This window comes from Alexandromys fortis, unplaced genomic scaffold, assembly GCF_014885135.2.
Source record: "Alexandromys fortis isolate MF-2015 unplaced genomic scaffold, M_Fortis_MF-2015_v1.1 scaffold_13, whole genome shotgun sequence".
Taxonomy (NCBI): Eukaryota; Metazoa; Chordata; class Mammalia; order Rodentia; family Cricetidae; genus Alexandromys; species Alexandromys fortis.
The window spans coordinates 16,458,376-16,482,970 of NW_026067908.1; the positions used below are offsets into that span (position 1 = coordinate 16,458,376).

At 47.7% G+C, this 24,595-nt stretch overlaps 1 protein-coding gene and 2 long non-coding RNA genes across 4 annotated transcripts in view; 2 read left to right on the forward strand and 1 right to left on the reverse strand.

The window, feature by feature from the left end:
- LOC126497949 (uncharacterized) overlaps window positions 1–13,352 on the reverse strand; it is a 39,296-nt gene extending 25,944 nt beyond the window's left edge. Inside the window, exons 1-5 of one of the 2 annotated variants that reach the window (XR_007590727.1) lie at window positions 12,335–13,352; window positions 2,522–2,729; window positions 1,432–1,591; window positions 948–1,059; window positions 282–775 (exon numbers count right to left, since the gene is read on the reverse strand). This is a non-coding gene — a long non-coding RNA (uncharacterized lncRNA). Of the gene's footprint in view, window positions 1–281; window positions 776–947; window positions 1,060–1,431; window positions 1,592–2,521; window positions 2,730–12,334 lie in introns of those variants that run through there. The other variant, XR_007590726.1, reaches the window with a different exon arrangement.
- A 184-nt stretch (window positions 13,353–13,536) lies between these two features.
- LOC126497950 (uncharacterized) overlaps window positions 13,537–24,595 on the forward strand; it is a 51,906-nt gene continuing 40,847 nt past the window's right edge. Inside the window, exon 1 of the long non-coding RNA XR_007590728.1 lies at window positions 13,537–14,227. This is a non-coding gene — a long non-coding RNA (uncharacterized lncRNA). The remainder of the gene's footprint in view (window positions 14,228–24,595) is intronic.
- On the forward strand, window positions 14,222–16,238 carry Jun (Jun proto-oncogene, AP-1 transcription factor subunit). Its single transcript, XM_050136224.1, has one exon. The coding sequence runs from the start codon at window positions 14,502–14,504 to the stop codon at window positions 15,504–15,506; it is 1,005 nt and encodes a 334-aa protein (XP_049992181.1). The 5' UTR covers window positions 14,222–14,501; the 3' UTR covers window positions 15,507–16,238.

Below are 24,595 nucleotides of genomic sequence, written 5' to 3' on the forward strand. Positions count from 1 at the left end.
GGTCATTCAAAGTCCAGCAGGAGCTGGGCCTTGGTGGTGCACGCCTTTAATCCCAGCACTCGGGAGGCAGAGGCAGGAGGATCTCTGTGAGTTCGAGACCAGCCTGGTCTACAAGAGCTAGTTCCANTGGAGGGAGGGAGGAAGGAAAGAAGGGAGGGAGGGAGGGAGGGAGGGAGGGAGGGAGGGAAAGAAGCAGGGAGGGAGGGAAAGAAGCAGGGAGGGAGGCAGGGAAAGGAGCAGGGAGGGAGGGAAGGAAAGAGGGAGGGAGGGAGGGAGGGAGGGAAGGAGGAAAGGAGGGAGGGAGGGAGGAAAGAAGAAGGCTGCTTGTTTGCCTCTCCTGGTTGAAGAAGGATGGAGACCCCATGATCTATCTTGCCATACTTGGGAGAGACAGGTGCATCCCTAGAGATACAATGGAGTCATACACTATCTCTGAAAGCTTACAATCCTTAGCTTGCCTGCAGACGAACCCTGGTGCTACCTCAAAGGGTCCAGAGGTTTGCCTTGGCTACTGGAAGTTCAACTGCAATGTAACACTTCTGCTCTAGGGACCCCATGCTGAATCCTTAGAGAACAAAGATGATCATCAGGCACCTTGTTCAAGGAGCTCACAGGCTGGTAAAGAAGAGGGACCCTAAAGCAAAGGAGGAGAGTACAGAACCTAATCAGGCTAAGAAGGGAAGGAAGGACAGGGGCACAGATACATCTCTTACTGACTACTACCTCTGGGATTGATCGCCTATCCTGATAATGAAGTCCAGAAGATTGTGGAGGCCTGAAAGAAGGTAAACAAACAAGGTGAATGTGGCCTGCACTGCTCTAATGCATAGTACTGTAACCCAAGTTATAGCAAGACAGGGTTACCGCAAGGCTGATGACCAATGGGATGGCAGCAGTATAAGAGCCCCCTCCCCCCCGGAATGATAATAAATCTTAGAAGAGCTTACTGTGCAGTGTCTCTTTTCTTTGAGCATATTCTCTGTCTCACTCAGGAGCCTCATCCTTTCTCAGCCTCTGTCAAGCCGACTTTGCCAGCTTCAAAGGATAATTCTTTATTAGCTGTAACATGTAAGTGCGGATGTATTTGCTCATTCTAATTCAACAGGTCTTTCTAATTCTTTCAGTTTTATCTTAGCATTGTGGCCATGGTTTTGTAACAGGTTGTATGGTCTGCCCCAAACTGGGCTTTGCAAAAAACCAGGTATTTTTAATGCTCAACTCTGCAGAACACAAGCTGTTTCAGGAATACACATATCAACACATACATGCTGCATGACATATGTACATCAAAACAGAAATGTTATCAGTTTAGCAGCGACTTTTCCACTTGGTATTGTTTGCCTTCCCATCGAAATTCTCTGAGGTAATAAACAATCACCATCATCATCTTCCACATGACAAAAACAGGCTTAGGGTTCTTAAATGATTTACCTTATGATGAGAAATCAGGCCTTGAGCCCCGTTTTCAACTCCATCTACTCGGGCTTCATTTTACCCTCAGCACTTTGTGGCCAGCAAAGGGATGATAAACTAGTCTAGAAAAAGTCAACACCATCCCTATCGTCTATTTGGTGATGCTCATAAATACGGTCTGAAAAGTAAAGCAAGAAACAAACATCAAGGGAAAGACGAAAATTAAGTTGTGTTTAAGTTCCCACCACTAGCTAGGAATGTCACTGATTTTGTTTTTTGAACCATAATTTTGTGCCCTATCAACAGAGGCTCTCTATCACTTTCACAATAAGAGGCAATGTTCAGTCATACATGAACAAATCTATTTAATGATTCTGTATTTATATTTACACTTGCCTAAAAGTCTGAGCAAACAACCACTTGTTATCAATGAACTGTAGTTCCCAACACAACCCAATAACAATTGTGTATCATCTCCCATAAATATCTTTGACTTTTCAAACAGTAAGACATGTAAAGAGAAGAATTAAATGGATTTTAAATATGTTAGTGGACACATAAAATGGAACGATTGATGGGTGAGTGACTGAAATTTGAGAAATCTGATCCTGATAAGTGTAATATTGAGTTGGAAGTGTCGTGCCCAGCCTGCCGAGCGCTGACCACACCCACAGGGTATTTAGGGTCACACAGGAACAAGGAACATGTGGTTTTGGGTTTGTGCGTGTGTTCCCTCTGTCTTCCCCTCGCCATGCTCACCTGGCCACCGGGGAGTGTGCCGTCTATTAAACAACACGGGCTCTTAATTTGGTTTAATCTGGTCTGATTGGCGTTCTTTTGTGTCGGTGGAGCGGCTAGTCCTAAGATTTTTCCTAACAATAAATTACTGTCTAAGACGTTTATGTGGGAAGCATATGATCGGTTCTCCTAAGCTCTATCAGCCCGTACTTTCCAAACTACTTGGAAGAGAATGGAAATTAGAACATGCCTGATTTCCTGGCCAACATTTTAAGTAAATTAATCTCTCTTCTCTCTCCTTCATCACTTGCCTCACCCCCCCCCCATCTCAGATTTTGCCTGTATATATGTCTGACCATCACAAGCATACCTGGTCTCTGTGGAAACCAGAAGAAAGTGTCAAAATCCCTGGAACTGAAATTACATATGGACGTGAGCTGCTTTGTGGGTGCTGAGAAACAAGGCTGGGTCCTTAGCATGAGCCTCAGGTGCTCTTAACTGCTGAGTCATCTCTCCAGCTCTTTAATGCCCTGGGTCACTGGGTGTGCTGATTCAGGGCTGCACTTGGCTCTGCTGGCCTGAGGAAGCGACAGAAGATGACACTGCAGTTTGTAAGGATCTTCTCAGAACCTAGTGAATATTCCCAACTGACTCAAATATTTGCTGGCTGGGTTATGCAAAGAAACGATCAAAGACTCCGGGTCCACCCATGATACCTGACTTCTTCCCATTCCATTTTTGGCCACCAAGTTATTGTGTCACTCAGCTAACTCACAGCTGGGAATTTCAGTGACAAATCAGTTTCTAGAAGTGTAGACAAACCCTGCCCAAAATGGTCATTTTGGCAAAAGCAATTTTTCTGTAAGTTAGGAATACCTGCTTAACATAAGCACCTGAGCCTTCCAATTCTGGAAACTGGGGCTTTATAACAAGTGGCAACCATATAAACAGATGGCATGAAATAGCCTCTGGTTTTTGCTTATTATTAGTGCCCCACCAGGAGCTGCACAAGCCAAGTTGGTTTAAACTTTTACCTGCCGTGCCAGGCAATGAATACTCTGGTTGAAGGGCCATTTTTGCATTGCTGTGTTCAGTATTTCATGCACTGAGTTTGTATTTTTTTTTTCAAAATGCATAACACAGCTTCAGATGATGCCAAGTGCAGCCTCCTTGGCATGTACCCTTCCTCTTGCTTTATTGGTTTTGATCGCATCTACTGTGGTAGATTACTATTCAGAAAACGCTGCCTCTTTTCCTTATACAATCTCCACGATTTACCAGAGCGAAGCTGGGGCCTTGAAAAGCTTGGTGTCTGCCCACCTCCCATGTTCTGGGCCCTGAAACTGTATCCCCCCATAGAGGTTGCCTCTCTAACAACCACAATGACCACATTAGGAAGCCTGGAGTTTGACCCAAAGCCCAGCTTCTCCAGCTTGCATATCACATATGCACGCAACACTACAACAAGGCAGTAATTCCAGGAAAAGCCATCATGACATAGAAAACCACAGGGGTGGTTGGAAGGCACAGTGGACAGCAGAAAAGACTGAATGGGGCCTGGGGAAGGCTAAGCCGCCTCCACTGACTACAGGCCAATGAGCAGAAAATAAAGTGCTTGGGGCTGGCTGAAGCTTAGATTTTTGTGGTGGTTTGTTTCCTGATAATTGCTGGTTAGTTGACCCATTTTGCACAACACGAACGTAAAGCAATCATCTTAGTTTTAAAGAAAAATCCCCTTTCCCATCCAAGTACTAGCCAGGCCCTGCCCTGCTTAGCTTCTGAGATCAGACAAGATGGGGCACATTCAGGGTGGTTGCAGAAGCAAACTTTCCTCCCCTCCAATTAAAGTGGCTAATAACCACCTGGTTCAAGCCATTTCCTTCTCTTTTCTCTATCTCTAGGATTAAATGAGCAAATATATGTTAAAAACAACACAAAACATTTTAATATAATGCTGTCCACCTAAGAAAGGACTCACAAGGCATTTTTATTAGTAATCTCCTACCAGCACGCTCATATACTTGCAGGGTGGTTTGGTTTGGTTTCTGGTTTTTGTTTTTTTGTTTTGAGACATTTTAAATTCACTGTGTAGACCAGCTAGGCCTCAAACTTGTAGCAATCCTTCTGTCTCAGCCTCCAAAGCGCTGGAGTTACAGGTATGTACCACCATGCGTGGTTTATGGCTTTTTCAATTTATCCAAAAATAAAACCATGTTTACATGGTCTCATTTATGGCCTTATAGCTTACTTTTCTTACTTAAAGCCATCAATGGGCTCCTCCAGGTCTGCTCATAGTTTCAAGACAATTCATCTTTCAAAGCGGCTCCATGACAGTCCATGGGTTGAATTATAATATTCGAGCAAACTGTAAAATTGGCTTGTTTTGCCTCTTTTCATTTTCCAGATAGAGAATCTAAGATTTATACTGCGAAATATCAGCTGCCCTCCCGATCAGACCCCACATTCTCCTTCTGTGTCGGGCTCCTCTTCGTGGCACGCTTCAGCCCACAGAGGATGAACGGCAGTGACCTCTGAGCAGTTTTAAGTGTCACTCAGTGGTATAACCTCTCTCTTTCGGTCCACACTAGCAGTGTCTCAGGCAGGGCTCTTCCAGGCTGCGCCTCAAGAGTAAACATTTGGGCCTGGATGAAGTGGAAATAGGCAAGCACAGAAAACAAACCCACGTTCTTCTAAGGCTCTGAGGTTGCTGATCACTGTTCCAACAAGATAGAAAATGTTGACCCAGCACTTCCAGACGTCCAAGTGTTTGGATGTTCACTGGAAACACCATCATGGTTAGCCATGTGCCAGAATGCTGGAGGAAGATATGGGTTGAAGGGATTACTGGGAACAGCGGCCTTCCTGGCATCTACAACATTATCGGTTACTTCCCCACTAATTGCCAAATCAGTAGGAGTGGACACAACAGTGTCACAGAAAAGGCAAGTCCCTGCAGCCCAGGACAAACCGTCACTTGTGTAGGGAAGGTCCTTAAGCAGGGACAGATCATAGAATCTGATTTCTCTTAAGCTGCATACTTCATACACACAAACACACAGACACTGTCTGTGATTAACAAAACCACCGGGATTTTTTAGAAGCCACAGGGAAGGCAAAGGCAATAGAGAGACGAAGCGAATGGGAGGTCGCCCTAAGTTTAAAGCTACCTTCACTGTGAATGAGCTCTGGACCCCAGCTCTCTCAGAGGACTTCTTTAAAGATGGATGGAAGATAGAGTCACAGCAATCATATAAAAATGTTTTTTTATTTTTAATTGGCAATGTAATACATGTTCACTGTAGAAAACCGAAACAAAGAATGTAGCATAATGGAGAAAGTAGGAACTACAACAAGTGTCAACATCTTGATGGCTATGGCACATCTGCTCTTAGCAGAAACTTTGCATATGACAACTGGCTACATGACAGAGCCTACCAAGGCATCTAAACATGTGCCTAGATGTATCTGTCCCAAGTTCCTCCTTCCCATCCCTCTGTTACAGCTCCAAACATGCCCTGGTCCCTAGCATCTAAGCCTTCATGAACATACCCGCTCTTCCTCTTCTCTTTGCTGCCTCTCCTTCCCTTGCCAATTTCCACTTACTTTGGAAGATTTTTATTAACCATTTTCTGCAAAGCACTTTCTCTTCAACCATCCTGGACAAAAGGCTCCTCCACCCAGGAATCCTATAGCTCAGGGCATTATCAAGCTGGGCACATCTCATCTTCCCTTCTTATCTATTTTCCTAGCTATACCTCAACCAGTGGTCAAGCCCTGAAACTGTTGTTTAGCTACGATTGCCAGTGGCTAACAGACACCAAACACTCAAAAATATTGAATGTATTAATAAAATATTTAGCAATATGTGATACTTGTATTCTGAAAGTCCTCCCCCCCAAAAAACCTGACATTTCAATACATGCCCACTCAAAGATTAAATACAGAAAAAAGACATACTAGTATGTCTCATGCAGCTTATAAACTCAACAGGAACACTCCAATATATAATTGGCACTATCCTCTTTCTTTTCAAGCTGGGACAGCCAGGACAAAGGCGCAAACCTCAGTCCATGTTTCTTCTCATGGAGGGTGTCCTAAAAGCACCTACTGGAATAAGAAGACATTGTCATCTCTACTCCAAAATTCCAATGGACCAGCACAATGAAACTGATTGGTCATTCAAAGTCCAGCAGGAGCTGGGCCTTGGTGGTGCACGCCTTTAATCCCAGCACTCGGGAGGCAGAGGCAGGAGGATCTCTGTGAGTTCGAGACCAGCCTGGTCTACAAGAGCTAGTTCCAGGACAGGCTCCAAAGCCACAGAGAAACCCTGTCTTGAAAAACCAAAAAAAAAAAAAAAAAAAAAAACCAAAGTCAACAGGAACATCCTTCCATGGGGTTCTTCAGAGATCAAGGTTCCTTCTACCCTTCTACCTGTGGCTCTGTTCTTCTGGTATGTTCTCCAAGTCCCGTACATTCCCAGGAATTATGAGAAGACTTTCTGAAGCAAGCCTGTAGAGGCACACACATCACATCCGTCCATTCTGTAGAGGTTAAACACCTGTTCACAAAGGCGACTAGCTGGATAGACAGGTGAGAAGAGGAGAGGGCCCAGGGCACACTAAAAGGTTTTCCTGGGCAGATGGGCATACCCAGGCCTCTTCAGCGATTCTAAAGACACGGAACTTGATTTATGGGATACCAAAAGTAGTTGCTTTGATATAATGTTCATTCAAACTGCTTGTCACATTGGGGGAACCCAAGACCAGAGTGGGAATCATTATGACTGGTCACCAAATATTACCAGCCCTTTGTTTTCCTGCTTCCCTGGTGGCTGAGAGGGCCAGAAGATTAGTTTTAGTCAATGAAACTGTGAGAAGTGGTATGTAACATTTTAAAGCAAAGGCAGGGAACTGTTCAGACACGAGTCTTCAACTCTCTTTTTCCCTCTATTGAGACAGCATTCAGGTTCCTAGAAGCGGGCAGTCCACTAGTTTGGGTCCCAGAGGAAGGTGATTTTATTAGAGACCCTGCCAACCTTAACAGACACGAAGCAAGAATAAGAAATCCACCTTTTGTCACAAGTCACTCAAGTTTAGAAACTTACTCTAAACTGCAGTGTGGCTGGAAAAAACAGGTGCAGGAGAAGGTATGAGGAGAGGCCGGAGGGAAGTGAGGATATAGCAGTGTAGAGAGACAGAGGAACAAAGGAAGAGAGGTGGTTAACTTGACAAAGATGAAGCGGTGCAGGTAGAAAATTTGCCATGATCAAATATTATGAACTAAGTCCAGGTAATATTTCTGCTTCACTTTTAAAACACCCATAATTCCACATGCAAAGGCAATTTTTTTTTTAACAATCCATCACTAAGCTTTTACCCAGCATCCTTTATCCTTCCATGTGCCAGATACTTATTAAGCACTGGAGATACAAAATAAGAAAGACACCATTTCTGGGTTTTGAGTCAACGATTAAAGAAGACATTCAAGAGTAATAGGGGCTCTATCTCCTAGCTACCTACCCACTGTGGTGAGAGCCAAAGAGGATAAAATGATTTGTGTGAGTTGGGAGATTGGTAGTGAAAGCTTTCGGAGGAGTGATGATTTGATCTAACTCTTGAAGAATAAATAGCTTATATAAAATTACATTTATTTTAGTGTGTGTGTGTGTGGGAGGAGGGGTCAGATGATAACTTGGGTTATCCATTCTCTCCTACCCTTGGGTCTCGGTGATTGCACCAAGGTTGCCAGGCTTGGTGGCAAGCCTGTTTAGCCACTGAGCGATGCCTTAAGCCAGTGCACATTTTGATAACGAATAAAAATACATGAAGGAGGTAGATAAAGTGTTTGGAGAGGCTGAGACTCTGAGGTATGGATGGAATGTGGATTGTAGGGTGTGGCGGATGGCATCTCTATTTACAAATACTTGCTTCCCTCCCCTGTGACGTCTGGCGTGGCCACGTGAACTGCTCTCCGGAGGAGCTTTAAGATTTGTGTAGTCTTTGCTCTCAGCAATGTTTAGAATGAAGATGCGGTTGGCTGGGGTCCCAGAACCAACATGTGTGTACAAGTCCAGGCAGAGCTGACTTCTGTAGACACGTAGCACGAGTGGGGAATAACCCTGAGGCTATAATCCGGGAAGATCTGTGGATGGCTTCCACGGCAGTCATCTCGCCTAGACACAAGTGGGCACTTCAAACTCCTGGCTTTCAGGCATACAGTGGGACTGAATGTCCCTGCACCCTTTCAGGCAACGAGTCATGTGGCTCATATCAGCTTCTAGTCTATGAATTCAATAATGTGCATCACACCTGGAAAAAGCTCTTAAAGTCGGCATGGACTAGTGCCTCCTTTCCCCACCAAGATGACTATCATGATTCCGGAAGCACGATTCAAGACGAAAACTTCTACAGATGAGGTTAACACAATTAAACACAGCCCTTCCGAACCTGGGCATATACAATGAGCAAGAAGTAAATTTCTCTATAAGCTACTGAGATTTTTAGGGCTCTGTGTTATAGCACTATAACTGCACTTGACCTGACTCATTTAAAACATGGCATGGGGTAACACAATAAAACCAAGAAACATAAAAGCCAGCCATTCATCTCGACTGGCCAACAGCTGAGGACGCAGGCTGAAAGGATAGTGATCTTTTTGGCAAACCTTACCTGTCGTAAGTTAAGAGACAGATAATGAACCTGTCAGAATTTTCCCCCTGGGTGGGTTGGTGGGGTAGTGGAGATGGAGAGACTAAGCAGCACCTACCTCCAACTCCTAAGGGCCCACCAACAAATCAAAGTTCGATTCTACCACATTTCACCAGGGAAACCAGTGAGTTCATTAGGCTTCCTCATAGAAGACGGAGGGGTTTCTCATCTTCCCTCACTGAGGGCTGATGAGAAGCCAAGGACAATGGCACTGGGTTTTGATCCTACTGCATGTACTGGCTTTGTGGGAGCCTAGCCTGTTTGGATGCTCACCTTCCTAGACCTGGATGGAGTGGGGAGGACCTTGGACTTCCCACAGGGCAGGGAACCCTGACTGCTCTTAGGACTGGAGAGGGAGGGGAAGAGGAGTGGAGGGAGGGGGAGGAGAGTGGGGAGAGGGAGGGAAATGGGAGGTGGGGAGGAGGTGGAAATTTTTTTCAATTAAAAAAAAAATATAAAAACAAAAACTGAAAAAAAAAAGATGGAGGGGGCCGGTTACAGGCAGGATTGCGGGAGACTCTAAAGCAGCTGAGCTGCAAGGCCTGCACCAGCATTGATGATAGCGCCCCTGTGGCTGCATGGATGGAGACTCTTTCCCCAAGTCTTCCCCAGACTATACAATCCACCCACACCCGGAGACCCCATCGCCACATGCAATTAGAGTACAATTGCATACACATGGCAGGAAGGAGTGACTGGATGCTCCGGTGAGGGTCCAGTGACACTGTCTCTCCCTCCTTCCAAGTAGGGAATGTCAACAGCACACGCCCAACTGTGATGAACTTTTCCAAGTAGGCACAACTATCTTATGGACAGCGCCTTACAAGGGGACCTAATGGGTGAAAGCAAGAGGTTATAACACCAGGCCAGGAGCATTTGCAGGTGGCGACTGAAGTAAGATCTAGGTCAATGTGGCCACATCTTAAGTAGGAACAAAAGAAAACAGAAAATCCAAAACTTTGGAGGTTTGCAGGTTGAACAAAGGCAATCCCAATAAAATAAAACAAACAAGAGAAGGGTCTGGAGAAGTTCAGCCTTGCAGCAAGGATCTGTTCAAGGGGTAATAACCTATTGTTAAAACTCTCAAGACACAAAGAAAATGACGGTGAACACTGTGACCTCAGTGTTTGGGAGTTGGAGGCAGGAGGGTTGCCTTCAAGGCTAGCTTGGGCTATAACAAGACCCTGTCTCAAACTATCCAAACCAACCCCTCGGTATACTGAATGATGGTACCCAAAGTTCATTCAGCTCTGGAGAGGAGAAGAAAGGTACAACTTTCCCATCTCCTAAGGCTAACATACTCAAAACCAAGCCAAAAGCAAAAGGAAAGAGATGAGCAGAACATGAGGCAGAAGAATAAGAAAGCAAAGAAACGGGGCAAACCACTGGAACGGGACCAGAAAAGAACAGTTGCTGTGGCTACTCCCACTGCCTCTCAGCTTTGGCCAGTGGCATATGAGAAAGAAAGCCAGTCAGGAGGCCGGCCACTGAGGGCCTGAAAGGGGTCCTTCCTGTCTTCTTTCCTTCTCCAGGGGGATCAGCCCCAACAACCACTCAGTAACAGCATGTTCACATCCAGGCTTTGAGAGGTAGTGTAGAGAGGCGTTAGGTCCAGGTGTGTCTTCCTCTGAGGGAGAACTAGCTCCCCTGAATCCCATTCACATTATAAGATGGGGCAGAGACAGGGCTCTGCTTGGGAAGGGAAGGTCCTGAGGGCACAGTAGATGCTAGCCCCTGAGTGTTTTCAGAACACGCCCACCCCTCAATCCATTCCTGATATTAGGGCCTGGTTCTGCTCCTACGACCGACCACTTTCTGTGACCCTGGGTTTGCCTGAAGTCTTCCAAAGACTTAATGAAGACCCAGGGCTTTAAAAGATTTAAGACCTTGAAGATAGTCTTTTGTAATGCAGGTTGATTGTAATTCCCATACAAGTGTAGTTTCTTGTAGGATACAAGGTATTCCATGTGGAGGCTCAGCTATGCTACCCCAAACCCATCACCCCAGAGGCCGAAGTCAGTAAATGATGGTTTCTTGCTCCCTCCCACTACTTGCCCACTGGGGCTGAGCAGGGAACTCTGTCCACTGTCCAGCTTCTCACCAGCTGTGACTGAAGGGGGACCTCAGCAAAGCTCTGAGTGACTCTCAGTGTATTCCCCTTCAGCGCTTTGCAACTGAGCCTCCAGCAAGATGAGGCTAGATAGCAGTGGCTGGCTGGACTGTGGGAAAAACCCCTTCTCCCAGACAAAGAGGAAGTGGATGGTGGCTTGCAAGCAGAGGCATTAGCAAGAGCACAACTTTTTAGCCTAGGATGAAACGTGCTATTTCTTAAGCGAAGTAGAAAATAAGCCTCCTAGGCCGCAGGAGGCAGGAAAGGCACAGGACCCTTGGGCAAAAGCTACATACTTACCCAGTCCTAAGTCCCCGAGTTTCTAAATACAGGAGCAAGAAAACAACTTCTAGGCCATCAGCAACCCTTCCCAAACAGACAACCAAAGCTTTGGGAGAAAGTTTGCCAGAGTGGAGAAAATACAAAGGAATGTAACACAGACTTCATCTCCAGCTGTTCCTGTACCCCAAGCAAGGCTCATGAACTCTCTGGGATTAGTTCCTCCTGTGTAAAGTCTAGGTAAAAATGTACGCGCCTCAAGATGGCTGTGGGAAGGAAACGGCATACTTAAAGTGCTCGAGCTAACTGGCAGATAGGGGCTGTTTAATGGACAAAACTTACTTTTATTACTGTTATCATAAATCACGTAGAATATGAGCTCCTTGATTAGGGGAACGCATTCTCTCTTTGGGGGAAGTAAATGGATCTGGACTTCACCGAAACCCTGCTCTCTCTACCCTGCCCCCACAAAGGTCAGTGCCTGGTTGGCAGCAGCCAGTCAGTTACCCTCTGCAGTCTGAGCGAAAGCGAAATGAGCACGCAGAGGCAGGGTAGAAAGAGTTGGCCCGTTTCCCACCGATACCAGCTGCTATTGGGTTCTGAATGCTCCAAGGCAAAACATCTTAAGGCTACAAACCCTGGGCTGAGTTCCGAGGCAGAAAAGTTCAAATTAGAACCTCGGAACTTAAAAAAGGTCCAACTTCAAACCTTAATTCCTGGGCGAAAAGGAGGCTTGGGGGAAGAGCTGGCTCATGACCTTTTGCTACCTTGCTCACCGGCTCCTGCCAAATCAGTCAAATCACACCCCTGTAGTCTGGTACTCCCGAGAAGGCCCAGGGGGGACGCTGAAGGGGACAAGGAAGGGGACAGCCTCCTTCTAGTCCTGGAGTCACGGAAGATAACACTAATGCCTGGAAGCCCGAGACAGCGGACCTCACCCGCTCTACCTGTAGAGAGGCCAATAAAGCTCAGAGAAGTCCCGAGATTTGCACTTATGCCGTGAGAGAGCCAGGCTTGCCACCTCTTTAGACCTAAGGGGTGGAGGATGGAGGTCGGATAGCAGCGCCCTAGGAAAGAAACCACTTACATGTGTCTAGCGCTTCCTAGAGGCCGCAGAGAATATAGCTCCACCAGCGGGCGGGGAGGGGAGCGTTTAGCCTGCTTCTTACCAGGGACTCCCGCTTAGGCAGCGTGACTTTCGGGCGAGTCGGCGGCGGCTCTTAAGACTTGTTTTCCCAGAAGCAAATTAGGAGGGGGAAAGGGCGGGCGCGAGCTGAGCGCGCGCGGGACCGTGTGTGCGCTCGAGCACAGGCGATCGCCGGGGTTTCCCGAGTTTTGAACCCTTAAATGTTGGTTTTGACACCCCCCCCCCATGGGTGCTGGGAGTCACACCTTAATTTCACATCTAGAAAACGCGTCCCTCCGAGGCAAAGCGAGCCCCTCCCCGCATGTCCCCAGAGGGTACGTGTTGTGCCGAGGACCCAGAGGAGTCCGGTTCCTAGTACCGCAAATCTCTGGCTTCCAGGTACAGCACACGGCGGCGCAGATCCCCCGCCGGAACTTAACCAAGAGGCAAACTTCCACGCGTGCTCAAGACGTGGGAGGGACACTCTCAAGCCCGTTCAACTTCAACCCACTTTCGCACTCCCGGGGCACACACAACCATCTTAACCCGCGCCGCTACCTCCCGGAAGTGCGGGGGTGCAGAGCCTGCTGGAGCTCAGGTCGCTCAGCCGCTTCACACGTGTGTGTGCGTGTGTGTGTGTGCATCTGTGCGCGTCACCTCCACTCTCGTGCGTCTGTGCCAACTCCACTCCCCTCCCAGGCCTTCCACCCCGGGCCACTAGTGCGCCTCCCCAGTTTTCTGGATCCCCACGTCTCGGGTCTCGGCCTGGGTCCCCATCCCTGAACTTGAGCCCGCCACCGACAGACGCCGCAAGGGTCCAGCCGACCCGGCAGCCTCCGTCACTAGACAGCCAAACCAAGACGTCAGCCCACAATGCACCGGGCGGGCCGGGAAAGACGCGCCGGGGAGGGAACCCGGGAACACAAGCCCGAGCGCCGCGCGGGAGGAGGGAGGGAGGGAGGAGGAGAAAGAAGGGCCCAACTGTAGGAGCGCAGCGGAGCATTACCTCATCCCGTGAGCCTCCGCGGGCCCAGAGAAGAATCTTCTAGGGTGAGGTCTCCATGGCGACAGGCGGGCCCGCCCCCCTGAGAGCGACGCAAGCCAATGGGAAGGCCTTGGGGTGACATCATGGGCTATTTTTAGGGGTTGACTGGTAGCAGATAAGTGTTGAGCTCAGGCTGGATAAGGACTCAGAGTTGCACTGAGTGTGGCAGAGACGACCTGGTAGGAACGCGCTCAAGCAGAAAGGCAGACAGAGAGTCGGACGGACGGACTCGGTCAACCTGGACGGCCGCGGACTCCGGGCTGCTCATCTGTTTGTCTTCATTTTCTCACCGACTCCTTGGATCCAGCGCCCGCGGTTCCAGCATCGGTGTTTTGGGGAGCACTTGGAGAGTCCCTTCTCCCGCCTTCCCCGGAGAAGACGCTCCCAAGTCCCGGCGCGGCTGACAGCTTCGAGAGCGGCGCCTGCCCGCGCGAGGAAATAGGCGAGCGGCTACGCCGGCCAGCAACTTTCCTGACCCAGAAGACCGGGAACAAGTGGCCCGGAGCGAACTTTTGCAAACCTTTGCTGCGCCTTAGGCTGCCACCGAGACCGTAAAAGAAAAGGGAGAAGAGGAACCTACACTCAGCCAGGCTCGCACAGGCTGCTGAAGTTGGGCGAGCGCTAGCCGCGGCCGCCGAGCGTCCCCCTCCCCCTCGCCGCGGAGGAGGGGACAGTTGTCGGAGTCCGGGGCGGCGGAGCCCGATTGCGGGCTTCCACCGAGAGTTCCCTGACGACTGGTTCGCGCCGCCGGAGAGTCGCTGGAGCTGGTCCGCAGTCCCCGAGGAACCGCTGCCATCCGAGAGCGCTCGGTGAGTGACCGCGACTTTTCAAAGCCCGGGGGCAGCGCGCGGGAGTCGACCAACGTGAGCGCAGGCGGTTTCTTAACCCTGCTCTCCCTGGAGCGAGCTGGGGAGGAGGGCGCAGGGGGGAGCACCGCCGACCGGAGCGCGCGCTCTTAGACAAACTTTACTTGTCACCGAAGCAGGGACGCACGGGTGTCCCCCGCTCCCCAGCGCGCTGTTGCGGCCCCGAAACTTCAGCGCACAGCCCAGGCCAACCCCGCGTGAACTGAGCGACCGTTCTATGACTGCAAAGATGGAAACGACCTTCTACGACGATGCCCTCAACGCCTCGTTCCTCCAGTCCGAGAGCGGCGCCTACGGCTACAGTAACCCTAAGATCCTGAAACAGAGCATGACCTTGAACCTGGCCGACCCGGTGGGCAATCTGAAGCCGCACCTCCGCGCCAAGAACTCGGACCTCCTCACGTCGCCCGACGTTGGGCTGCTTAAGCTGGCGTCGCCCGAACTGGAGCGCCTGATCATCCAGTCCAGCAATGGGCACATCACCACCACGCCGACCCCCACCCAGTTCTTGTGCCCCAAGAACGTGACCGACGAGCAGGAGGGCTTCGCCGAGGGCTTCGTGCGCGCCCTGGCCGAACTGCATAGCCAGAACACGCTGCCCAGCGTCACGTCCGCGGCACAGCCGGTCAGCGGGGCGGGCATGGTGGCCCCCGCGGTGGCATCGGTAGCCGGCGCTGGCGGCGGCGGAGGCTACAGCGCCAGCCTGCACAGCGAGCCTCCGGTCTACGCCAACCTCAGCAACTTCAACCCGGGTGCGCTGAGCAGCGGCGGCGGGGCGCCCTCCTACGGCGCGGCCGGGCTGGCTTTTCCGTCGCAGCCCCAGCAGCAGCAGCAGCCGCCTCAGCCGCCGCACCACTTGCCCCAACAGATCCCGGTGCAGCACCCCCGGCTGCAGGCCCTGAAGGAAGAGCCGCAGACCGTGCCCGAGATGCCGGGAGAGACCCCGCCCCTGTCCCCCATCGACATGGAGTCTCAGGAGCGGATCAAGGCGGAGAGGAAGCGCATGAGGAACCGCATCGCTGCCTCCAAGTGCCGGAAAAGGAAGCTGGAGAGGATCGCCCGACTAGAGGAAAAAGTGAAAACCTTGAAAGCGCAAAACTCGGAGCTGGCGTCCACGGCCAACATGCTCAGGGAACAGGTGGCACAGCTTAAACAGAAAGTCATGAACCACGTTAACAGTGGGTGCCAGCTCATGCTAACGCAGCAGTTGCAAACGTTTTGAGGACAGACTGTCAGGGCTGAGGGGTAATGGAAGAAAAAATATCAGAGACAGACTTGAGAACTTGACTGGTTGCGAAAGAAAAACAAAAGTGCCCGAGTACCGAAGCCAAGGGTACACAAGATGGACTGGGTTGCGTCCTGACGGCGCCCCCAGTGTGTTGGAGTGGGAAGGACGTGGCGCGCCTTGCCTTGGCGCGGAGCCAGAGAGCGGCGGCCTATTGGCTGACAGGCCTGGCGAATGGGCTGTGCCCGCGCGACCAGAGCAATGGACTTTTCGTTAACATTGACCAAGAACTGCATGGACCTAACATTCGATCTCATTCAGTATTAAAGGGGGGGTTGGGTGGGGGGTTATAAACTGCAAACTGTAGATTGCTTCTGTAGTGCTCCTTAAGAACACAAAGCAGGGAGGGCTAGGGAGGGGAGGGAGGCTCGTGAATGCCAGGCTAGACCGCAGATGAACTTCCCTGGCCTGCCTCCCTCGACTGTGTATGTACATATATATTTTTTTTAATTTGATGAAAGCTGATTACTGTCAATAAACAGCTTCCTGCCTTTGTAAGTTATTCCATGTTTGTTTGTTTGGGTGTCCTGCCCAGTGTTGTTTGTAAATAAGAGATTTGAAGCGTTCTGAGTTTACCATTTGTAATAAAGTATATAATTTTTTTATGTTTTGTTTCTGAAAATTTCCAGAAAGGATATTTAAGAAAATACAATAAAGTATTGAAAAGTAGCCCCCAACCTCTTGGCTGCACTATGAATAGATACTGGTAGCTAGATGGAATAACAGCTGAGTGTCAGATCTAGCGTAAAAGCTGTATTCTCTGTTTGATTGTAGAAATAGACGCCCTGCATGCTTTCATTGGGTCACACTCTTCCCCACCCCAGCAACCCCCGAGTCCAGACTGTTAACCAGAAAATGGTATGGTGTTTCTAGAGGCTGGAAGACAGGGATGGTTCAAGGGAGGGGACGCCCCACTGGGAAAGCAGACACCAGTTTAGAGCTGGAACTGTTCAAGAGGCATGTGCTGTGCTCATTTATAATCCTAGGAGAGGTTTAGCAATAGCTGCTTCTTCTCAAAGCAGGAACCCATGGAAGTTTTTACAGATGTCTCCTTCCAACCTGGACTCCGACAACTCCGAGAGAAAGATGGCCTTTGCTTGTGCATATTTATAACAGCATTCTTGTTGCAATAAATGTATTCAAATAACGGTTTAGAAAATCTTGAATTCCTTTCCCTTTGCTACCTTTTCATTCCTGAACCAAATACTGAAGGTTTCCCAGCGTCTGGGGTTAGCATCACTGCACTCTAAACCTAGTAGTTTAGAGGCAAAGACTTTAGGAAGAGTCAAACTAGAAGTTGAGGCCTGGGTGGACTATTCTCCCAACCCTCCCTTCTTCTCCCTCGCCTTTTGTCAACCCCTATCCCCATCTCTCCCCAATACCAGGGAAGTGACCAGTGTACCAAGCCCATATTTATTTTTTTAAACTTATTTCAAAATAATCTGACTTAAATAATTACAGAGCCAGTCTAGGAAGATGCCATTATAAATCCTGTGGGGGCAGATTCACAAGAGAAATGCCCCCCCCCCACACACACACTGATTATATAACACATACATCTGTAATCTCAGCTCTGGGGAGACTGAAAACTTGAATTGTGTCTACAGATACAACAGGTTATCAACAAGTGTGTATTTAACAAGGGGACAATTTTTGCCAGGTTCCTTCTCATCCCACGAGCTGCTGTAATTATCAAGCAGCAAATGCAGTTTGACATCCAGAAACACCTCACAGAGGACTCAGCCTGGCTCTTGGCTCATTAGCAGTGTTCCAGTATGCAACAGGTCTGGGAGTGCCTGTGGCGGTAAATCCAAACACAGTTTCTCGGGCGCACGTTTAGGTCTGCAGGGGCCTGGACAGGCTGCTTGGGTGTCAGACACACTCTGTTGTAATAATACTCCTGGAACAAAGAGTTACTGGGAGCCAAGGCACTTTCGCCACACCGTGAATTTGCTGATGTCAGCAACCCGGAAGGTGAGTTGATCTTTGACCATATTAGGAGTTGCAGAGGGACAATAAAGCACTTTTGGGTGTGGTTCTGTGGAAGCTAAACAAGTGCAAAGTAGATCAGTACACAGGCTGGGAAACTGATAACTGATAACCAGAGTGCTAGACTAGGCCCAGACAGCACAACTGAGAAATGCCACGCTGCTCTGCAGCTGACTAAAGAGGAGGGGGAAAAAAGGAAAAGAAAAAAGGCCTCAAGCTTATTCCTGTTTTTTTGTCCCTTTCAACTAATATTTTGAGTTACATTCCTGAAATTCTAACTATTCTAACCCAAAGAGATTAAAGAAAAATATAATGACAACAGAGGAAACGAAACAATGGTATCCTGTAAACTTCAAAAGAGGAGAATTAGCTAATTACTGCAGACATAGTTCTATTATGGACTTTCAGTGTGTCAGACTTTAGGTAGCACTCGGGATGAAGAAAATGGCATATAAAGTCACTAATCCTTTCTTAGTTATGTATTTAAGTATGTATAATTCATAGATTATTAACTGTTGTGACAGAGGGTTTGTATAATCGTTAGGAATGTCCACATGGAAATAGTATTATCTTTTATTTTACCTTTCAAGAGCTCTGTGGTAAAATGAGCCAATCAATACCACATGTTCACCATCAGAAGTCTGTTTGTGTGAGTCTGGGTCTCTGGGCATTTCGGACTCCAAACTTCTGGTCCTGTTATTCTACTCCTCCTCCGGCCAGCCTTTCATTCCCCTTCAAGCGATCACTCTCGCCTAAGTTCTCTAAGGTTACTTGGTGTCCTGGTTTGAGCTCATGCTTGGATTTCTTTCCACAATGGATTACGATCTCCAAGTGTAGCCAGAATAAATCCTTTTCCTCCCTAAAATTTCCTGTTTATGCGCAGTGTGTTTTGTCACAGCATCAGAAAGGTAACTAGAGCTTAAATTTGGCTTAATGGCACCTTCTCTATAAAATGTTCCTTGATGGTTCCATGTTCCTGTGGAGTGAAGAATCCCCCTTGTAGCATCATAACACTTATGAAAATGTGAACACTGGTGAATGTCTGCGTCAAGGCTAAAACTCTATCCTGCTAATCAGAGGATTCTCGGGTTCCTAGTATAGGGCCTGGGGCATAATGGGCCGACACAAAGTAACGTTTGATAACCGAGTAAACAAGACTGAAGGTCTTTCTTCAACTTTATTCCCGAACTTAATTATTCTAATGGGATATATTTTATCCATGCTCTGTTGTATAATACAAGGTGGATCAAAGCTAGCCCTCCCCCCCCAAAGTCAAACTTAGCCCACAACAAAGTTCTAACACTTACTTCTCAATTAGTGTTCCTTGAAGAATTAGGCTGTCAGCCTGGTCACACCAGATGCCGCAATACAGAGTATCCCCTCCTGCCTTCACTAATGCAAGGGGTCGTCTTGTATAAAATCCATCTACCTGAAACATTAGGCTTGGCAGTGGAGGTCGGGAAGGACCAGGCAAGCACAGAAAGTAGTTCCAAGTGTGACTTTAGTAGAAGCAACTAACTTCGTTGGCTGTGACAAAGGAGACTTTCTGCAGTTGGATGCATGGCTGGGGTCTATCATTCAACACACGTGTCCTTTGTTGTCAGAAAAGAACTGTACTGACTACGCAGAGGAGGAAAGAATGCTTTTCAATCTAGCCGCCCTTTCCCTCCATTATCCACTCTGTGCTGGATCAGTCTTCCAGAGGGGGGGAAGAGAAGCCGAGAAGGGCACAGAAGTAAAAGTACTTCTTACCTGTGGCAAACAGATTCAGTTCTTTAGTTTTGAACTCTCAAGACATCCTAGATAAGGCAGCCACTGGGCCTGGATCTCTTTAAGGCCCTATCAGGCTATGAGGTAACATTGAGAATGCCGCCACCTTTATTTGCAAGAAACTCACTCTGAAAAGAGGGCAGACACTATTCCAGCGGTACACAACGCATGCTCTAAGAAAGCAATGGCAGGAGAGGGGCAAAGAAGCCATTGCAAAGAAAGATTTCACAGAAGTGACATTTGGACCAATCCAGGCAGAGAAGTGTATATTCAAAGCGCAAACGCAGCACGATAGAGCACCATGCGATGGGGATGTGGGATCTGTTTGAAGAGGCCAGAAAGCAAACTGTGCAAAGAAAAGCAGGGGATGAAATGGGAGTGAGTTAAGGTCAGCTTATGCCGCGGCACCCAGTCCACGCTGTGTTGCGATTAATGGGGAAATGCAGAGGGATTTGAAGCTGAGAAGTGACATTATCAATATTGGAAATACGTATACTGCAAGGACTCATGGGTGGGGGAGAGGCTAGATAAAGGAAATAATAACAAAAAGGTTTAATTGAGATGACAAACTGGGCAGATGATGTCTTGGTCCCAGCTACATCATTCACTTTTCTTGTTCTTAAGTCACCCAGCAGATTAAACCTAAAGGATTAAGAGGCCCCTCATCCTTGCTGTTTTCCCCGCTTGTCTTCATCTCCAATGTCAGTTTGACCTCTAGGAGAAAAGTCATCTTTCAGATACTTCCTGCAATACACAGGAAAGAAATGGAGTTGCGACATCTTAGGCCAGGCCACTAGGGTGAGAACTCAGAGTGGGTCCTCAAGGGAGCAGGATACAGCCTGACTTTGTCTAGCCACCCAGAACTGATCAAAGCTATCCAAACTCTTTGCGGCATTGGCAAAGAGGCCAACAGTTTTATGAATGTCATGGGAATTTGAATGTCTTACATTCACACAACACTCATTTTCCTCAACAAGTAACACGGCGTGCCTGTTCTGTGTGAGGCACTGAGAACACAGTGGGGAGGGAGATTGCTAAGAGATTTTAGCAATCTCTTGGATTTTATAATCTAATAAGAAAGATCACAATAAGGAAAGCAGGCAAGTAAGTGCATGGTTGTATATGGACCAGTTCGGCGAAGAACTGGATGCTAGTGACTAGAAAGACAATTTAAGTTGAGTAGGGAGCAAAGATGGTGGGAGAGGAACCTGAGCTAAGGATTCTCAGATGACAAAGAGCTGGGCAGGTGGAGAACAGGAAGGCAGACTTAGGTAAGTCCGAAGAGAGGGACAGCCTGCAAGACAGTTGTGGAGAGACTGCAGCACTCTGTGGACTACGACACAGCCTAGGTCACTGGAGTGAAGCGAGCAAAGGGGAGCATGAAGAACAGCGGCATCTCTACTGGGCAGTCCCAAATAAATCTTATTTGTATTATCTTAATATGTTCTCCCCACTTTCCTGGGTATCAGTCAGAGTTCCAGTTCATGAGACTAGGAGTCAAAGCTCCCAGCGAACACTGAGTGCTGCTGTTGAGGCCACGTGTCCAATCACAATTCCGGGGCAGTGATTCTGTTGCGAGGCCTCAACAATCCTACTCTTTCCCTGTTTTGTGATGGGCATCAGATGGCCCGTGTCCTTGGATCCTTCACTGAGTACACATGCCTAGTTCTCCACGGGGGACCCCGAGGAGCGGAATAACTCTTCAGAAGGTTCTCTGATGTGCATAACATCTGAGCAAAGGTAACCAGATAGTCTCCCGAGAGATTCTGTCCGTGTCTCAGCAGCGTCCAATGAACTTTCTATGCCCCGCTGCAAACCCTCCCTTCCTGGAGGGAACGGAATACTCAGTGCTGTGAAGCCCTGGCGGTTTCTTGCTATGTAAACTTCCTTAGTGGACGGCCCAGCAAAGCCTTTGCTTGAGAGCTGACTGGTTGTTGCTTCAGAAAATTGGGTTATCAGATCATTGATTAAGTTTCTGCCTTCGTAGGCTGTGGGTGCTTGTGAGCCACCTGGATAGAATTTGTATATTTCTCAAATCTCAGCGCCATCTGTCTCTCAGCTCCTGCCTATGGCTAATCTCCTCCAGAACGTATTAATTCGGTTTGGGAAGAACTTTGACCGGCCTTATCTCAAATCCTACAAGAAGGTGGGCAGCCCGCTGAGTTGTGATATAATTGATCCTTATACTCCTTAGGCTGCTTACAGGGACTAGAACAGAAGAGAAAATTTCAATAGGTATCCAAATAGGAAACAGGCCCAGAGATGGCAAGCATAGTAGTTTGGCAGTATCATGGTCCAGCTATCTTTGAGTTCTTTATTTTACTGTTCTCGGTGTACCAGGAGAAATTCTTCCACGGAATGGGTTTACCTGTGGCAGTTCCTAGTTTTACAAGTAAATGCAACAACTACCAACAGCACATAATCTTTACTTTCATTTTCCCGTTCTCTGTAACCCTTTTCTACCCCAATGGATGTCTTCTCAGGTCCCATTGACCAGGGGCAAGTCATGTGTCTACAGACTATCCCAGACAAGAGGATAAGCCCACCATTCCCCTTCCCTATTTAATCTCCTTGAACGATGTGGAAACAGTTCAAACCACAGTAATATAAATGTTATCCAAGCAGAGACTTAACAGTGAATATGAGATTCAATATGTTCAGAATGAGGTATCCATCAACATAGATCCCTAAATAATATAGATATTTATCAGAGTCCCCCCAACCCCCTTGAATATTCTTATGGCAAATATTTATTAATTGTACAAACAAAAAACTAAAACTTGTTGGTTTTGAATACTGAGATTAGAGGACTGAGTGTACAGTAGCTTTATCAAGCCTTTTCTAACTCCATTGAGAACCAAACTTCTGCAGCAGTAACCTCCAGTAGGAACCAAAAGTATCCGCCACAGTGTTTTATACTAGCAATTGACATCTACATACTATTCATAGTGGATATCATTTATAAATGTAGATGCTACACTAGGACTCACCATGAGGATACTCTGTCGGTCTTTATTTATGTATGAGGAAATGAAGGTTCACAAGTTGTTCAAGTTTATGAAATAAGTAATAGGTAGAAACTAGAGCTGAATCTAAGCTGACTCCAAAGAATTGACCTTGCCCTGGAGCACTCTTGCCGTGTAAATGTCTGCCTCTGTTGATCTCATGACTTCTCTGTCACACAGATACTTTGTCATTTCATTTTGCATATGTTAAAAAAAAAACCTAAAGATTCAGAAAAGAAAACAAGCTGGCTGAACTTCACAGAGCTGGGAAGGTATTGGAACCCCTGTCCCTCCCACGGCTCCTTACCACTCTGCTGGATGCACAAAGAACGGAAGCTTGATGATGGGGGGCGGGGGGTTTGGGATGGAGGCAGATCTAGCAGCAGCAGTGGCAAGTTTGGGAGGTAAGCACTGCTGGCTTAGAGCTGACCTCTGCTTCTTGTGGCTGGGGGGCTTCTTGTGTCCTTTAATCTTGCCAAGCCCCAATTTTTCCTTTTGTTAAAAGGAAACCAACCATGGCTTCAATAAACAGCTGCTTGGGATGATCATTTTTACAAAACACCTGTCTATAGCGGGCTAGTGACTATCAGGCATTTTTCAGTGTGGGTTTGTTAATTCAGAAGGAAATGACCATGAAAACACTCACACACACACACACACACACACACACACACACACACACACACCATGATAGCTGAGTTGAAACCATTTCCTATTAAAAATCTAATGAGGTCTCCAAGGGCCCGTGTCTCGGTCATACAAGGGCTGGCAGGTCCTCTCTGCAGGTTGGAGAAAATTTTGTTTTGCCAGCTGTATTCAAAGGGGAATATTCTCCAGGCACAGCATTGTGAACCTGTTTGGTTTGGCTCACAGGCATGTCAGCACATTTAGGAAGTGAAGTCAGAAAGAGGCAGGGTTTCAAACACAACTGGCTGCATACAAATGCCCAAGCAATGAAATACCAAAACCAAGCAGGGTGTCTATCAGCCTAGACTCCTCCCCGTCATCCAGATATTGTCAGAGACGCCCTCAAGAGTGGCTGAGTGCCTGAAAAGAAAGAGTTGCCAGCACCCAGTGTGTTGTTCAGGAGTACACGGTGGTCATCATTGCCAGCCAGCCTTCTGCCTCCAGAGGAAGAATGACTAATTCTGCGTGACTAATATCCACTCCTTGTATTCCTGAAGTCAAAGTGTAGGAGCAGAGAGGAGGGAGAGAGTGAATGAATTGGGAATGTTGAGAAGAGACAGAAAGGAGTGAAGACATGGAATTCCCAGAAAGGGACATGGTGCTCACACCAATTACCATCCATTCCTAGAGAAAATAGTACAGAGGTTGGAGCTGCATTTTAACAAAACACTACCCGGAAGGGAAAAATATTTAGCTTTTCTGAGTTTCAGTTGCTCTAGTTATAAAATGAAGTTAATAACATATTCCTCTTAAATTGTTGCAAGGATTAAGGAAACTAATTTGTGGAAAAGGGCCAGGCCTATCACTGGCAAAGCATAGATGTATCCATTAGAACTTCTTGACTGCCATTGACAGATAATTCCGTTTCAACAGAGGGATTTCACTGGAAAGCCATCGGGGGAGGTATATACATACGCAATACCTATATTGCACCCACGCAATACAGTGGGTGGAGATACAGAGACAGACCAAATCCGATGGCCTCATTTGGTCTGTCTCTGTATCTCCACCCACTGTAGGGATGATCAGTTTCATTCTTGTCTCTGGTTGGCATCTGCAGTTCAGCTCTCTGTCCACACAAATGAGATAGGCGCAGCATTTCCTCACGTGCCCCCAGAGTTATGCGTCACTCGTCTCATTAGGTCTCATATCCACCTGGGGTGGGAGGTGTGTCAGTTGCCTTTTTTTTTTTTTAAAGGTGTTAACCACTCATCTCTGAAACCAAGGCACAGAGTCTCTGAAAGCTCTGTGGCCAGATAGGAAGGTTGGAGGAGATCTTCCAAGAAAAATCAAGATCTAGAAGGGAATAGGTCAGGAATTGATCTGGAGGGTCAAACAGAACATGTCTAATACCTGAGCTGATTTAGTGATTTTTGTGCTTATCCTTAGCAGGGATCCGTAGACAGGACAAAGGGGTAGCTATGCAAATCTTATCCTGGGTCAGAATTCACTAGCTGTTCTTTGGTCCCTCTTAATTAGTTAGTGGCTCATTCTTCCCTAATGGCAAATACCCAGCAGGATTGCATTAAATCATACAAGATGCATAAGGTTTTTGGTAAAGAAAGCTGAACTTGG

What these genes read in the sequence shown, in the direction of transcription:
- Jun (XM_050136224.1), top strand. Translation starts at nt 14,502, where the DNA reads ATGACTGCAAAGATGGAAACGACCTTCTACGACGATGCCCTCAACGCC.